The 16,354-nt window shown below is 44.9% G+C and overlaps 1 protein-coding gene across 4 annotated transcripts; it reads left to right on the forward strand.

The window, feature by feature from the left end:
• Window positions 1-1,181: 1,181 nt before the first annotated feature.
• Window positions 1,182-7,879, forward strand: Phf24 (PHD finger protein 24). Of its 4 annotated transcripts, XM_071600451.1 has the most exons (8): window positions 1,182-1,229; window positions 1,341-1,559; window positions 2,135-2,320; window positions 5,754-5,832; window positions 6,347-6,552; window positions 6,900-7,060; window positions 7,356-7,451; window positions 7,783-7,879. In XM_071600451.1, exons 1-8 carry the CDS (start codon window positions 1,182-1,184, stop codon window positions 7,877-7,879), a joined length of 1,092 nt encoding a protein of 363 aa, XP_071456552.1. The 4 variants fall into 4 exon arrangements, with proteins under 4 accessions (XP_071456552.1, XP_027786617.1, XP_027786616.1 ...); XM_027930816.1 differs by having other exon boundaries at window positions 1,182-1,559; window positions 7,353-7,451; XM_027930815.2 differs by having other exon boundaries at window positions 1,182-1,559.
• Window positions 7,880-16,354: the final 8,475 nt, after the last annotated feature.

The following is a 16,354-nucleotide window of genomic DNA, read 5'->3' on the forward strand; positions in this document are numbered from 1 at the left end:
GGCTCAGGGGTTAAGCACCCCTGGGTTCAATTCCTGGTATGGAGAGAAAAAAAATCAGTTCAGAAAAAAAGCTGAAAATGTGGGAATGACATTAATGAAGTCTTAGAAGAGTGGAAAATATTGTAGAGCCTATAATAGACCAAATTATGAGATAAACAAAGAGATCCACAAAAAGACAGCTACAAATTAGAAGGGCAGAGGAGCATTTTTTATCTTTACCACATGCATAGGGATGGCAGAGTTTCCTGACTACCTGATTCAGGAGTCTTCTAACAATAGGAGTTCATTCACTGATTAATACATAGTGGGCATTTGATGAGGACTATCCCTGGATGGATTGTGTACCACACTTATTGGAGGCAGTTTTATTCAGTCTGAATGCCTGAAATATGTTATGCAAGTATGCTTTGAGCCTTGAGTCTTCTTGTGGAATAGGGGAGAAACCTGAGTTCTGAAGTCTCCAATCATGTCAAAGTATAGAGGACTGGGACTCCTGGACAAATTTGCTTTAGCATATGAAGGAAGATGGAGATATTATTTCATATATTAGAGTGCTTTCCACTTTACTAAGCACTGTTAACCCATTTTATTACATTATCCTTATGACAGCCACGAAAAAGGGCCAGTAAGAAGTAAAACATCCTCTGACTCCCTTTTTTTTAATCCTTTTTTTTCTTGGTACCAGGGATTGAACCCAGGGGTATTCAGTCACTGAGTCACATACCCAGCCCTTTTTTAAAAACTATTGTTTAGTTGTTGATAGACTTTATTTTATTCACTTATTTATATGTGGTGCCGAGAATTGAACCCAGTGCCTCATACGTGCTAGGCAAGCACTCTACCACTGAGCTGCAACTCCAGCCCCCAGCCCTTTTTATATTTTATTTGAGACAGGGTCTCTAAGTTGTTTAGGGCCTTCCTAATTTTTTGAGGCTAGCCTCGAACTTTCAATCCTCCTGTCTAAACCTCTTGAGTGGCTGAGATTCCAGGCATGTGCCACCATACCTGGCTCCTCTCTGACTCCTTAACACATACTCTCTCCATTCTTCAATGCTGCTGAGTCTATAAGAGGGGAACACCATTTAATAACAGTCAGTGCTTCAATAATAGTTGAAACAGATTGGCCTAACATGTTCAGCCATTGACTGAGTCTGTTCCCTCTGCTTTTTGTCCACAGAACCATGGGGGTGTTGATGTCCAAGCGACAGACAGTAGAACAGGTACAGAAAGTGAGCCTGGCTGTGTCTGCCTTCAAGGATGGGCTGCGGGACAGGCCTTCCCTCCGACGCACGGGTGAGCTACCAGGGTCTCGTCGTGGCACTGTAGAGGGCTCTGTACAGGAGGTGCTGGAAGATAAAGAAGCAGAGGCAGGCACCCCAGTGGTCCAGGAAGAGAGCAGTGTCAACCGTGCAGCCTGGGAACGGCTACGAGATGGACGTGGAGTGGAGCCTGAGGAGTTTGACAGGACCAGTCGATTCACACCCCCTGCCTTCATCCGCCCCACTCGGAAGCTGGATGATGACAAGCCTCCAGATATCTGCTTGGAGCCCAGAGAGCCTGTGAGTGTTTAGTTAGAGCAGGGTTATTCAGTCTTAGTCTTTCTGATGACCAAGGAGCAGGACAAAGAGATATGAGTTATGAGTGTGGTTGAGATAAGACTCAAAAACAGAAAGATGGAGCTGAGTTCAGAACAATCTTTTTAAATTTTTTCCATAAGAATAAAATTATTAGTTTAGTACTAATCCCTATAGGAAGCATTTAGAAATTTGGGAGGAGGGAGTTAGGGTATATCACAATGACTGTGAGTTCCTACTAGTGTTTGATGCCAAAATCAGGATACTAAATGTCCTGCAGTGCCTTGGACAATCACTCATAATGGATTGTTCTCTCCAAAGAGGCTAATAGCATTCCTGTTCGAAAACATAGTCACAAAGGTCTGAGCATCTAGAAGAGTCTCCTGGTTCTTGTCTATCAGGAAGACAGCTCTGTCACCTTACAGGGGCTTCAGTTGGAATTGATCCTCTAGGCTGCTTCAGAGACTCAGCCCCCATGCAGGTAGCTCTGTGCTTAATGGCCATAGGATCTTGCTGCCTGAACTTTCACATCCCTATTCATTCCTGCCATCTTTTCCCAGATTGTCAACGATGAGATGTGTGATATCTGTGAGGTCTGGACAGCTGAGAGCCTCTTCCCGTGCCGGGTCTGCACCAGGGTTTTCCATGATGGCTGCCTGCGCCGTATGGGCTACATCCAAGGAGACAGTGCAGCAGAAGTGACTGAGATGGCCCACACAGAAACAGGCTGGAGCTGCCACTACTGTGTGAGCCTGGACTGCAAGGACAGTGAGCTGTTGTATAGAAGAGGACTTGGCACTTTCTTTGAAAACCCAATCTTATAATGCGTGTTTCTAGGCAGTGACCTGAAGGGTTTTCTAATAGTACATACAAGCAGGAGTCCTAGAGCTAGGATGGGTTTTCAGTATTCAACATTTGAGGTTAGGGTGTTCTTTGTTGTGGGAGCTGGATGCACTATAGGATGTTTAACAGCATCTCTGGCTTCTATTTCACTAGATGCCAGTAGCACATGCCCCTCATTGTGACAACCAAAAATGTGTCCTGGAGGAAGCAAAATCACCCCTTTTTGAGAACCATGGAGCTGGGGGTGGACTGATAGAACGAGACTAATTACTCAAAAGTAATATTGCCTAAAGCAATGCTTCCTCTAATAGTTTGTAGTTGTCATTTATTGTACTCACCTGAACATCAACCTGAGATCCTAAGCAACTTGCTTCCAAAAGGAATAGATTCCATCACATCCTTAGTCCTATGATCCTTACTTGACCAACTACCTGGCTCTTAGAAGCATTTGTTCTTCATCTCTGAAGTGGTGGTTATGTGAATTAAATAACAAAGCTCTATTGATTCAGAACTTTGCAAATTATAACAAATGTCTTCCAACTTTCAATGGACAGAATCTGAGGTTTCCATTAAAAGCCATATTCATGTCCTTTTCTCACCACACCTGAATGGAGTTCAACTCTTATACGTTGCATTGCATATATCTTCATTATTCTCTTATTTCAGAGTAAGAAGCACTGGATGATTACCCTCTTCTTCCTGCTGCCTAGAAGAAAACAGAGATCTGCCACTCTCTCTTTCTCTATGGCTTGTCTATAAAATGGATTATAGAACAGTTATGTCCAGCTACTTAAACACCTTCCCCACTAGAGTATGCCACAGCAGACCCAGCTCTACGAATAACCTTCCCTAGTACCATTTTCCACCCCTTGAGATCCCATTCTTTTTGCCCAGAAACTCTGCTTTGCAGTGTGCTGCTGGCATGGGACTGAGTTGAAGGTGTCTCCTGCCTACTACCAGGAATGCCCTGCTCCCTTCCTAATTTTCTGTCACAGTCCTACCAACATTATCACCACTCTCCACCAGGCTTTCTACAAAGGCCTCTTCCAAGTTCATCCCTTCTTTGCTTATCTCTCAGCCAGGCTTCTTAAAAGAACTTCATCATCTCCTTGTGGCTCCTGAGTCACCCTCAATCTTGACTTCTTCATCCATCATCCTGCTGAATTGGCTCTTCCTAAGATTACCAGTGATCTCTTCATTGTCAAGTCTCATAACTTTTTCTCAGGCATCTCATTTGATCTTTTTGAAGTATTTAGTGCTTATTTCCCTCACTTTCTTAGGGTTTGAGTATGGTTTGTGGAAATTATTATTAGCTATGGAAACTAGAAAAGATAGAAACTCAATAAAATCCCCCCACAATTGTATTACCATTGTTAAGATGACCTCCTACATTGTATGGCTCTCTTTGCCTCGTTTCCAGTACCATCTTCTCTACTGATTCTCCTGCAGCCTTTTTCTCAGACAATTCTTTCTCAATATCTTTAGTTTTTTTGTCTCAGTCTTAAATGCTAGTGTGTCTCACAGTCCTATTGCTAACACTCTCCTTTTCTCACTATACTCTTTCTTTCTCTTTGGGTTACTTCATCCTATTGAAACACTAACAACTCCCATATCTGTGTGTCCAGACTTAAATTTCCTGTTGCTTGAACTTATCCATCTTGATGTCTCACAAGTACTTCATGCTCAACATGCCCTCAAATGAACTCATCTTTCTACCCAAACCTGCCCTTCCTCCATTCCTTATCTCATCCCCCAATTTAGTCCTCACTCATTTTTTCCATCATAGTTCATATCTAGTAAGTCACCAAGCTCTGTTGACTCTACCTCTAATATCTCTCACATGCCTCCCCCTTCTCTTTTCTCATGTATGAGTTTAACCACTCAATCATTTCTTACCTATATTATTGCAATAGCCACCTAACTGCTTTGCATGCCTCCAGACTTTGCCCATCTAATTCATTTTCCCACAGCAATCAGAGATTTGAACATGGCACTCTCCTTTGGTGCCTCCCCTCTTTCCTTTTCCTTTTAGAACAAAGACCTAACTTGAGAGGCTCAATCAAGGGAGTTTCAGATGCTTTATAGTCAAACTACTTCTTTTCCTTGCACCCCACCCCCTCACACATATACTCTCTGACTATCTCACAGTGTTGCATACATACTGTGGTGGTGCCTAGCATATATGAGGTGCTCAATAAGTGTTTATTGAAAAACTGGTTTCTTTATGAAATCCACAAATGAATATTAATGAAATAACTGCTTCTGTTCTTTGCTGGCATTTTAGGGGGGAATTGATCTTCTGTTAAAATCTTAGATAATTTTTAGGACTGGATAGTAATAATAACAAACAAGAGCTGGGCACAGTGGCACATGCCTGTAATTCCAGTGGCTAGAGAGGCTGAGACAGGAGGATCGTGAGTTCAGAGCCAGCCTTAGCAAAAGCGAAAATAGAGCTGGGGATATGGCTCAGTGGTCGAGTGCCCCTGAGTTCAATCCCCAGTATCCCCCCTCCAAAAAAAAAGAAAAAAAGTTAGGTACAGTGGTGCACACCTGTAATCCCAGAGGCTCAGGAGGTGGAGGCAGGAAGATCATGAGTTCAAAGCCAGCCTCAGCAAAAGCAAGGCACTAAGCAACTCAGTGAGACCCTGTCTCTGCATAAAATACAAAAAGAGCTGAGGATGTGGTTCAGTGGTTGAGTACCCCTGAGTTTAATCCCTGGTACCAAATAATAATAATAACAAACAAAATATCAATGCTTGTTTGGAATTAAAACTTATGTGTCACCACAAAAAAATTCATTTAGTTTTAGGAATCTTTTGTCATAATGGCATCTCTTTTAAAACCATTCCAGATTCATTTAAAGCAATATAATCCACTAGGATCAGAGCTAGAATTCATTTTTTTGCTAAAATATTCTTTGGGCACAACTTAACACAGAAGTTAGATAAATAAAATGTATAAAGTTGGAGCTGCTCTCTTTGAGGAGCACAAGGATTTATAACTGTGCCCACTCACTAGCCTCCTTATCCCCTGCAGCACCTTTCTAAGGTAGTTTCAAGCAACCCTGATGTTAGCTCAGTAAATAATTTGAAAGCTAATATTTAGGTAAAGGGGACATCCGGATTCTGAAGAAAATTCTGCCCCAGAGTTAGCCAACTCTGAGAAAGTTCTTTCCCCTTCCTGGGACCTCAATCTCTTTGATTTATAATGGGAAGCAGGAATTAGGTAATCTTGGATTGCCTTCCAGTTGAAATACTATTTCTGTTCCTCTTGATCCTTAGCATTTCTTTCTTACTGGCCTATATGGCCACTGACTCAGCTTTTCTTTTTTTTCAGGACAATCTCAACTTGCTGCTTACTGAGGAAGAAATGTATAGCCTAACAGAGACCTTTCAGCAGTGTAAAGTCATCCCTGGTAAGGCTGGCCAGTGCTACCAGGAGGAAGAAGGGCCAAATTTCTTCTTCATCCTTTCTAGGATGAGCCATGCATGAATAGAGTGTTCTGGGATTCAGGAGATAGGAGGTAAATGGGTTCTTGTTCCTCAGTTGTTGGCCAGCAGAGGCACCCACCCCAGCATAACCTGAACTAACCTGGCTATGAGAAGCAAAGACTTAACAAGACCTGTGGCTGGGAGGCACTAAGGACATCCTAGAAATAAGTGGAGATGCCCAAGGCTGAGTAAGGGTGGGTATGACCAGCAAGAGGTGCCTCCTATGGCCAGGCATGGTGGTACATACCTGTAATCCCAGCTCTTCAGGAAGCTGAAGAAAGTATTGCAGGTTTGAGGCTAGCCAGAACAACTTAGTGAGACCCTGTCTCAAAATTTTAAAAAAGCTGAGGATGTGGTAGAGCATTTGCCTAGTATGTGTGAGGCCCTGGATTCAATCCCAAATACAGAAAAAAAAAAAAAAAGAGCTGCCTCCCACAGATTGCTCCCTGACGCTGGAGGACTTTCTTCGCTACCGCCACCAAGCAGCGAAGCGGGGGGACAGTGACAGGGCACTGAGTGACGAGCAAGAGGAGCAGGCAGCCCGCCAGTTTGCAGCCATGGACCCTGAACATCGAGGCCACATAGAGTGGCCTGACTTCTTGTCCCATGAATCCCTACTACTCCTGCAGCAATTGCGTCCCCAGGTGAGGGGCAGCTGGGATGAATTTCCATGGGATATTGGGTGACAGAGGTCTGGAAAGCATTCTGGGCAGGTTGGGGGAATACTGGATACTGTCTGAGCAGGAACCAATATCAGGAATGTATTCAGGTTCCATCCAGTGACAGATGATAAGTGCCCAGGCTGGAGAAACTGCCCCAGAAAGATTGGTTTACACTGAGCTCCCCTAAAAATGTTTGTTCTACCAGAAAGGCTCTAGAAACTTCCAAGGGAGGTTGTAAAGGTTAGGTAATGGGAGTAGGATTCTCTGTGGCTTGACAGTTTATAAGATATTTTCATCTTCAAGATCTTAATGTGTCTCTTCTTCCCCAGAATTCACTGTTGAGGCTTCTGACAGTCAAGGAGCGGGAACGAGCCCGAGCCACCTTCCTGGCACGGGGCAGCGGGAACACCATCAGTGAGGCAGAGTGCCGCTGGGCCCAGCACTCTTGGTTCTGCAAACGCCTCATAGAGGCTCCTTCTTGTGGTGTGAGGTCTGCTCCTTTCCATCTCTGCCCCCATTTAGTCTTCCTTCTCTTTTTTCCCATGCCAGTGGCCCTTGGTGTGAAAGGTACCTTCCTGCTAGTCCTACCAAAAGCCGGGAAAGGATCCTCCTATGCATTAGGCAGAGGATTGTTATTCCTGTTGGCCAGTTCACAGGGTGAACTGTGTTGCCATATGTCAGAAAAGCATGATGAGGCATATCCAGAGCCATGGGTTCACCAGAGTTTGGGAGCAGTCAGGCCTTTCACTATTCTACTCCTAACCACATGTGCTTATGCCTAGCAGTATCAGCCACGTGGGTCCCCTAGCAGACAGCAGCCCCGCCAGCAGCAGTGGCAAAAGTCAGGATAAGCCCCTACTACCTGCAGAGCACGAGTCCAGGTGAGTAGAACCTCCTTACCTAGCTTTCTCTACCCTCCCCTCTCTAATACACATATATAAGTAAGAGAGAGCATCACCCACAGTTACTGAAGAATAGCAAATGCCTTCTCCACAGGCATCAGACCCCAGGAGTACACATTTGACCCCAGTTCTCTAGACCCAGCCAGCCCATCTGCTGATTTGGTAGAGCAGTCAGACATGAGAGGCATGAGACTTGGCTTTCCTGAATTTTGTCTAGCTTAAGCCATGCTCCCATTGGGATCAGGTCTTGTGAGCCTTTGGGTTCTGCATCAAGCCTCATGAGCCTATTCTTTATTTATGTCTACTGCAGATCTGTGGACTGGCCCACCTTCCTGCGAGAGAATGCTGTCTACATCTTGGCTGCTCGCCCTAATAGTGCAGCCATTCACCTGAAACCCCCAGGATAGCATGGCACAGAGAAGTTTCGGTTCAGGAGCACTGGCATCTTCTCCCTTCTTCCCTTTTCCTCTTCCTTCCACCAAATTCTGGCTCTGAGACTCATGGGGATTGGGCACTGCCAGCATCTTAATTTGTCATTAAGCTTTATGGCACTGAAATCACCATTCCCCTCACAACAGAGGCAGTTAGTACATTGCCACAGGGAAAATCCTTGAGAATTGTGGCAGCATCCACTCCTGGATCATCCCCTGTTCTCACATCATAGACTGGACTTGCCACCATATGCATACAAGTGTGCACATGCACATATAGTCACACACATGGATATCAGTCAAGCTGGTTCTTTTTATTTGAAAAAGGATCAGAGTCCTTTTGTGAAACCCCTGGTGTGGATGAAAGGTGTCTACTCATCTCTTCTATTGTCCAGTTCTGATTTCCAATAGGCAAAACTATGGCCAAGTTATTATTAACAAAGGAGCATATCAGATTCACATTCCCTCCTGAGGATACTGAGAGGCCCTCTCTGCCCACATTGAAAACCCCTTCTGTGGTGAGCCGATGTTACTAGTAGGTATCTGTTATGTCCCTGAGTATGGTGAAGATGGAAAAAATTGTTCAAAACTACCACTTCAGTTTAACCCATTATTTATTTAGATTCTAATTCTTTGAGACAGATAAGGTAACTGCTTGTGAGATCCTGGCTGTAAAAGAGGGAGACAGCCTCTCCTGGAGACCAGAATTCTAGGAATCTCACAGCCAGGTCATCCAAATCCAAAAAAAGTCTTTATCAGAATGGTAAAAACCCAATGTGAGCCTTCCTGGCCCCCATTTTTCAGATTGTTAGCACATGGCCTAAAACCCAAGGAACCTGAATGGAACAAATATGCTGGCAGGAATCACAACCCTCTGTGTTAAATGCCACACCCAAGTCAGCTACCACAGAGATCAATGAAGACAAGGTCTGCAGGGAAGAGGAAAGGAGAGGGCTCATTCTTTTCCATTGTTCCAGCTCAACCATAGCCCTAGAAAAGTGTGCCTTTGTGTGGAGAACAGAGCCAGCCTCTTTCCCAGCCGAAGAGAGAGCAATGCTACAGTAGTCCTGAGCAGGGTCTTCTTTCAGCCATCCTGACAATGACGTTAGGGGAAAACTAGGGCCTGTGAAGATTTGCGTCTCAGCTCTCTCGAGCAGAGGACGTCCCAGTAGAACTTCACAGAAGGAAGAAGTTTCTCCTTTTCCCCATCACTGAGATGTGGCTTCAGTTGCTGCTTCTGCCCACTGCTCTCTACAGTCATTCTCTCCATACTGGGGCCTGGGCATGGGAGGACTCTGAGAGATAAGCAGAACCTACCAAAAGGGCACCAAGTTTGGCCTGCAAGCCTCAGCCCTTCTTCCCAAGTTCTCAAGTCAGTGTGTGGTGTGGGTCAGCCTTGGCCTGGGGTCTAGGTTCTAGATTTCTGTTGTCAACTGAATTACTTAGCCAGATCTGACTACCAAGAGTTATTCTAGAGGGAATTGAGTTTAATCATGCAAAAGCTCCATGGCACTTGTACTAAATTGGGTGCTTACAGAAGAAGGAATACCACTTGGTGTGGAGATACTCAGAGGAAAGCAGGAAGCTGCCACCAGGGGCTTGGTAAGAGCCCTGTGTAGTTTCCTTCTGTAGGAATGGCTTGAGCTAGACGCAGGGTGAAAAACTGCTGGGGATGGATTCTTTAGGACTGAAATGAACAGGAGAATAATGTATATATATGGCCCTGAACATTTTGAAACTCACAGCCCTGTAAATACTCATCAACCATACTCCCTGGACTGATCCAGTCAGAGGGGCCATTATTCAGTCTTATTTTTTAAAAAGGAAAGCAAACACATGACTCCTGGACCCAAGAACTGTATCCAAAGCTGCCAGACTTGGTAATTTTCACTGAGAAGATTAAAGCACGTTAAACACAAGGGCTCTTACTTTCCTGGCAAGTCATCCTCTATACCAGTGGCCCTGGACTGCTGGGTCTCACAGACAAGACATTTTGAGTAGAGACAAGCTCTGGGCTTTGAGAGCTGGACATTTTTTTTTTCTCCTGACTCCTTATCTGATAGAGAGACTAAAAGTCCAACTTCTTGCTTCTTGATCCTTCAGAGATGAAGGTGATGCTCATTGCTCTGGAGCTGCTGCTTCTACCTCTCCATGAGTGAGTGGTGAGAGACTGTGGGCCGGACCAGGCTGCTCTGTCTCAGGGCCTGCATAGCATGCCCCAGAGTTCTTGTAAAATGGGAAAAAGCTGATTTAAAATCACCCCTCTCCCTGTCTGAAGTCAGGAAGCTTCTTGGTGAAGAGCCTGCTACAGAGGGCCTAGGGAACACTGCCCCCAGCAAAGAATAGAGTTTCAAATCCACAACAGTTCTGAGAAGCAGAAAAATCACACAAGGGAGGCTGGTCTCTTCTGTGTAAACATCTAGCTTTGTACCAGAGGAAGGGTCCATTGTTCTTCAGTCCAGAGTTGCAGAAACTCCATCCCAATCCCCCTGTCCAGAATTTCCCTTTGGAGTGTCCTAATCCCTAGAGACCCTCTGTAAGGCCCATTCCCTCTTCAAGATTTCCATCACTGTGATTGTCTGAAATTCTGCCAAGTATAAAAAATAGTGTCTGGCTCTAATAAGGGAATGAGAGAATGTTTCAGCCTTTTCTTCTTGGCTGCTGAAAATTGAGACCAGTACTTTCCCCAAGTACCACCCACCCAGACACCAGCCATGGGAGGCATGAGTTACACATATGCTCCCCTGAAGACCACTTAACCTAAGCCTGTTTTTCACACAGCTGTCCTCTACACTTTTATTCAAATAAAAGGGCATCTGGATGATACTGAGGGTCACTGAGGAAGTGACTGGCCAGGTCTGCTGTTTTGCCTTCCCCAGTGGAACATTTGAGCAGTGGCCCCTATGGTATCCCAGGGATGGAGCAGTTTCCTCACTCCTAGATATTGATCCAACTCTCAAGTGCTCTTTCTTTGAGGACAACTGCAGCAGAAGCCACGAATACATTGCCTGTTTCTACCCTCAGCCCAAGCAATGGGCTAGCAGGGCAGACACCCACCTTTCTGGCCCTGGTGCTCCCTATGGGATGTCACCCCAGGTTTGCTTAAATGGCTGAATCTTAGGGCTCCCCAATTCCTCTCATCAATATGGAAAGCACAGAATCAAACTTCCTGGGAAGAGGGTACCTCACTGGGAAGTAAGCTCCAGGGTTGTACCCAGGCCTCTTAGCCCAAAGCACAACTTCAACTATTGCAGGCATCACACCTTTGGAAAGAGTGGTGCCAGGAAGCCCTAACACCAAAAGAGAGGCTCAGAAGAATCTGTCTAGCAGGGCCCAGGTCAGGCCATGACCACCCCATAGCCAAGAGTAACCTCTAGGCAAGTCTGAAAACTGACAGCAGGCCATAATATTCCTGCAGGTATGTCTCCTTCAAAGCAGCAGAGTAAAGGCAGATGTACACAGTCATGTGTTACTTAACAGTGGGAATCCATTCTGAGAACTGTGCCATTAGGCCATCTGTTCACAATGCAAATATCATAGCATATATTTACACAAACCAAAATGTCTATGGCATTACTAGGCAATATAGTCTTACGGGACCATATGCAGTCCATTGTTGGTTGAAATGTCATTATGCATCACATGATTGTTCTTCTGAATTTGCCACTAAAAGGCAGGACAATCTCTGCCAGAATTTCAGGTCATCCTGGCAGTATTTGTAACCGAAGTCCCTTTGTATTCTCCTATTTACAGTGGAATAAAATTGCTACTTTCTCCTGCCAGTTAGCTTGAATTTGCCCAGGATATCTCTCTCAGCCCCAGGCTGCAGCCCAGACAATGGAGATTTCCTGAGTGGGCCCTATCAGTGCATTGTGTTCCCCAACAGTTCAACCCTAGGGTGGAGTGGAGCTGGGCATTTTCCCTGATGTTGTTTTCCTGCTGCCACTATTTTTGCCAATCTTGAAAAGAAAATAATCAGTTTATAGAATTTCCACTAGTCCCAATCAGCACTAAGGAAAAACTGTTACCCTCTGGGCTATACTCCCCAATGATCCACAGCATGGAGAGGGGGCCAGGTCTCATTTGGACCAATGATTAAGAAGCCCAACCACATTTCAGTTTGCATAGCACTTGGTGGGCCTTCCCATATCCATGGTGAACAAAGGCCTTCAAGCTTAGCTCCAACTGTTAGGGATGTCCTTGATCTGTCTCCCAAACATAGGCTGTGAGAGGGATCTCTGAGAGCCCCTGAGTAACAGTGAAGGATCCAGTGCCCTCTGGTCCCTCATGCCTTTCCCATTTACTTTTCTGCAGAAGGTAACTTGACAGTAAGCTAAGGGGGACCATCCCAAGCCCTGTCTTCCCATCTATAGCTGCATGTTCCTTCCATGGCTCAGCCTTCACAGCACTCCAAGAAGGAGCACCTAGAAGCTGGGCACAGTGGAAACTATAATAAAGAAAATGTGATGCTATTCCAGTTTCCTGATTCCTGTTGTTTGGGGAACCTCGAAATGGGCAGGCTATTTCTCTGTGGTTTCCCATCATTGACCAATTCCTGGGGATAAGATAACTGTGGCTCTCTTTCTAGAGATTTCCTGGCCCTGGCTTTCCCAAGAATCGAATAATGAGGGTGTGTGTAGGAGCACCACACATACAAACACAGAAGGGAAATGCAGCAGGAGTACTGAAGGGGAGAGCCTTAGTAAGAAGTAATAAAGGCTTCCAGCCTGTCGGCTATATATTGTCCCCCTCCTCACCAAAGGTTCATTTTAGACACTTCTTCCAGTTCCTGCTAAACTACAAAATATGGAAGCTAGTTGGCTGTTTTCTCCTGAATTTCTGGGACCTCCCTAGCCTGATAGATTCCTTCCCACTTTTACAAACTGTTTTAGTGTAATATGATAGAATTGGGAAAACTAAGGTTTATAGAGGCATTTGGAGGACTATGAAATCCCCATTCATCCCTTTACCTGGTTAGAAAAGCCAGTACCTCAGCTTCTCTACACTGTGGATAAGATGCTGACACTACCTCCAAAGCCACAGAAGTCCCAGGAACAAGTAATTGCTAACATTTTTAAATATGTATTATGCAGTGGGGAGTCCTAAGTGCTTCACATTCATCTTCAAAACTACCCTGTGTGGGGAGTAAGGTGGTACAATACTTTCCTAGCAAGCTCAAATCCCTGGGTTCCATCCCCAGAACCACAAAACAACAACAGACCCTGTGAGGTTTGTGTTACAGATGAGAAATATGAACAGTTTGCACTTCCCAAGTTTGCTTAATCACACAGTAGGAAGTGGAGGAACCAAGTAGTCAGTCCTCAGTGCCCACGTTCTTAGCCACTTTATTGTACTGCCTATCAAAGTACACCTAAAAGGAATGACTGTAGAAGGGGCTAGGACAGACCCCTTCTGTGTCTGGGAATAGACCTAAACAGGTAACCAGGCTGTAGTTACATTACAGATTTCTCTCCACCTGCACAACTCATCCCACTCACTCATTGGGCTCCCATATCTCTCTTCCTGCAGTTTTCCCATGGAGAAAATTGTCCATCAGACTCAAAGGTAAGTTAATACCATCACACAAACCTCTTCTTGTCTCCAGACTCAATGAAGCTGAATATCAGGACAGAAATGGAGGCATAAAGATTGAGTATCTGTGGGCCAGAAAAAGGTTTCTCCATCCTCAGTCCAGCAATCCTGGCTAGAGATTTAGACCCTCCAAGACTGTTCCTCCTATCAACTGCCACTTGCTCCACACAAACCTCTACCCACCTTGTCCTGCCACTTGCTCTGGCTCAGGTGCACTCTTCCATCCCTAAGTAAATTCATCCCCCAAAGGGAAACAGTGGCTGCTAAATTTAATAAACATGGAGTAACTAGTGTGCCCTCTACACCCCATCATGCTTTCCAAGGGTGCTTGGAGTTTGGCCTTGCTGTAAAAATCCAGAAAATAATCCCTGTCCTGTCTGCCTCCTAAATTGGTTGGTAGTTGAGTTGAGGACAGAGTGAAATTGGTAAAAGGAGAGAGCTTTAAACATTCTAAGGCATTGAGTGAGCAGCAATGATTTATGCTTCGTCTGAAACTAAGTATGTCATCTTCCACCCTCCCACAGTCCCAGGCATAGCTGGGGGGTACTGCCAGTGGCCTCTGTCCAAAGTGCTGAAGTCACAGCCAAGCCAGCTGAGGACCTTCAATCCTTCTTTGTCCCACCTTTAAGTAAACATCAAATGCAGAGACTTCAAAGCTCAAAGATTAGCCTAAAATACAAAATTTATTGTCAAATGTGTTATATTTATTTCAAGTATCTTTAGTTTTTCAAAATCAAAACAGGTACAAATGGGCAGGAAGTAATTTAGCAGCTCAGGGGAAAATAGAGCTTGTGGTCTTGATACGAGTGAACCAAATGAGGTGGCAACCATATGAGGTGGCTACCAAAAAATGAATCAATGTAATCTAAAGCTACATAGAAAGAAGTTCAGAGTCAGAGAAGGGAGGCAGGCTGCCTCATTTATACACTATATCAATACTCCGGAAAAAAGCTAATCAGAGGGGTTAGGGCTGTAGCTCCATGGCAGAACACTTGCCTAGCATATGTGAGGCACTGGGTTCAATCCTCAGCATCACATAAAAATAAACAAATAAAATAAAGGTATGCTGTCCATATACAACTACAAAAAAAATTTAAAAAGCTGATCAGAGCCAGGTACTACAAACTAAAATGTATGAAGAGGAACATGGACCTAGTGGTTAGAGCTGAACAAGGTAGAAGAGGAACCCATGAAGACACAAGCCCTGGAAAGGGGCAGACATGAGGCATGCAAATGTCTGACAGATAGATGTCTGGCAGATAGGCCAATAAAGTTGATGATATAGTCCCAAGAACTAAGACAAAAGGTGGACACTATGGAAAGGCAGATTCATCCTCAGTGGGACAAAAGATAATTGGATACCAGGAATGTTGCATTGACTCATTACCTTGGATGCAGACTGACTCCTTATAGTCAGACTCTTAGCACCTAAAGAGTCTGTGAAGAGGCAGTGAAGCTGTGTAATCACATGACAGAAGATGCTTACTTAGGAGGGAGATAGCTTACCAGGTATTAAGTCTTTCTGAGACCTGACATGCCCGTGAACCATTAAGATAACTTTTGGCACGTGCCCAGATTGAGCCAACTGAGATGGAAGAAGTATATCCATAACTTTAAGAACCCACATACATTGTCACATGACATCAAAAACTTGAAAACTTCTTTTTTAAAATTTTTATTTATTTTTGTTGTTCTTTAGTTCACAGGTGGAGTCTTGGAAGCTTGCCTCTAGAACCTGATGCTGCACGCCCTCTGCTGGTCATTCCTAGCACTGCCATCTCATCTCAAAGCCAAAAATAGCCCCTTTAAATGCTATGGTACTGATCAGTATAGTTTCAGAACCTGAAAGTACCAGGAAGTCAGATCCCTGGTCAGTGCTCAGACAGTGTGCAGGATCAGAATGACCCTAAGAATGAGTTCAAGTTACCTGGAATCAAAATTAGATTTCAGCATTCTACCATGCGGCCTGCGCAATGGTTTCATTAATGAGGTTCTTGGCATAAAGTTAGTTAGAAGAGATCGAAATAAAACACACAGACTCAGTTACCTTATTTCTATTGCCAGGTCAGAGACGGCTCCCCTCTCTGGCTCCAACCTCTAACCGCCCAGCAGGGCAGCAAGGATTACTCAGGGCTAGCAGGAGAGAGAGAGTGAACACGCCAGGGAGTAGCCTTTTATTGGGGAACAAGAAATTCAGGGGATAATTCCATCCAATGAAGGTTGAGGGGGGACTGCACTCCAAGGTCAGGGTCAGTGATTGGGCCCCCGGGGTCAGTGGTCAGTCACACCCCCACACGGATGGGTTCTCTCATCAGGAAAGGGCCGGGAAAATTCCGACACAGCCAGAAGCCTCAGACCCTTAACGGGAGTCGCCCAGTCACGTGTCAGGATGGCTTCCCACACAGCATGTCTAAGAAAAGGGTTTAGACTTACACTGGATTTGGGGTACTGTCTCATCCTGGACTATCATCAGAGTTAATGTCTCAGGCTGTAACCAGTATGGGACCAAAACTTTGGCTCAGGTGTCAATATGAAGTATGAATTGGGAGAGGTACTAAGAGTCTCACTACAAGGAGTCAGTCTGCATCCAAGGTAATGAGTCAGTGCAGCATTCTTATGCCCAGGAGGAAACATCAGATGATAAGCACCCAGTCAACAGAGAATTCAAGCAAGAACACTTTCCAGGGGAGAGGAATGAGGGACAGGGGGACAGAATGAGGCAGTCACTAATTTCTAAGGACTTGCTAATTTTAAAGATGGTAACAGGCCCTTTCTTTTCAAATAGTGGAATTCCAATTCCAGCTTCCTATAACCCACCCCCACTCCCCGCAGCCAGTTTACTATCACATAAAAATCATA

Source organism: Marmota flaviventris, chromosome 13, assembly GCF_047511675.1.
Source record: "Marmota flaviventris isolate mMarFla1 chromosome 13, mMarFla1.hap1, whole genome shotgun sequence".
Lineage (NCBI taxonomy): Eukaryota > Metazoa > Chordata > Mammalia > Rodentia > Sciuridae > Marmota > Marmota flaviventris.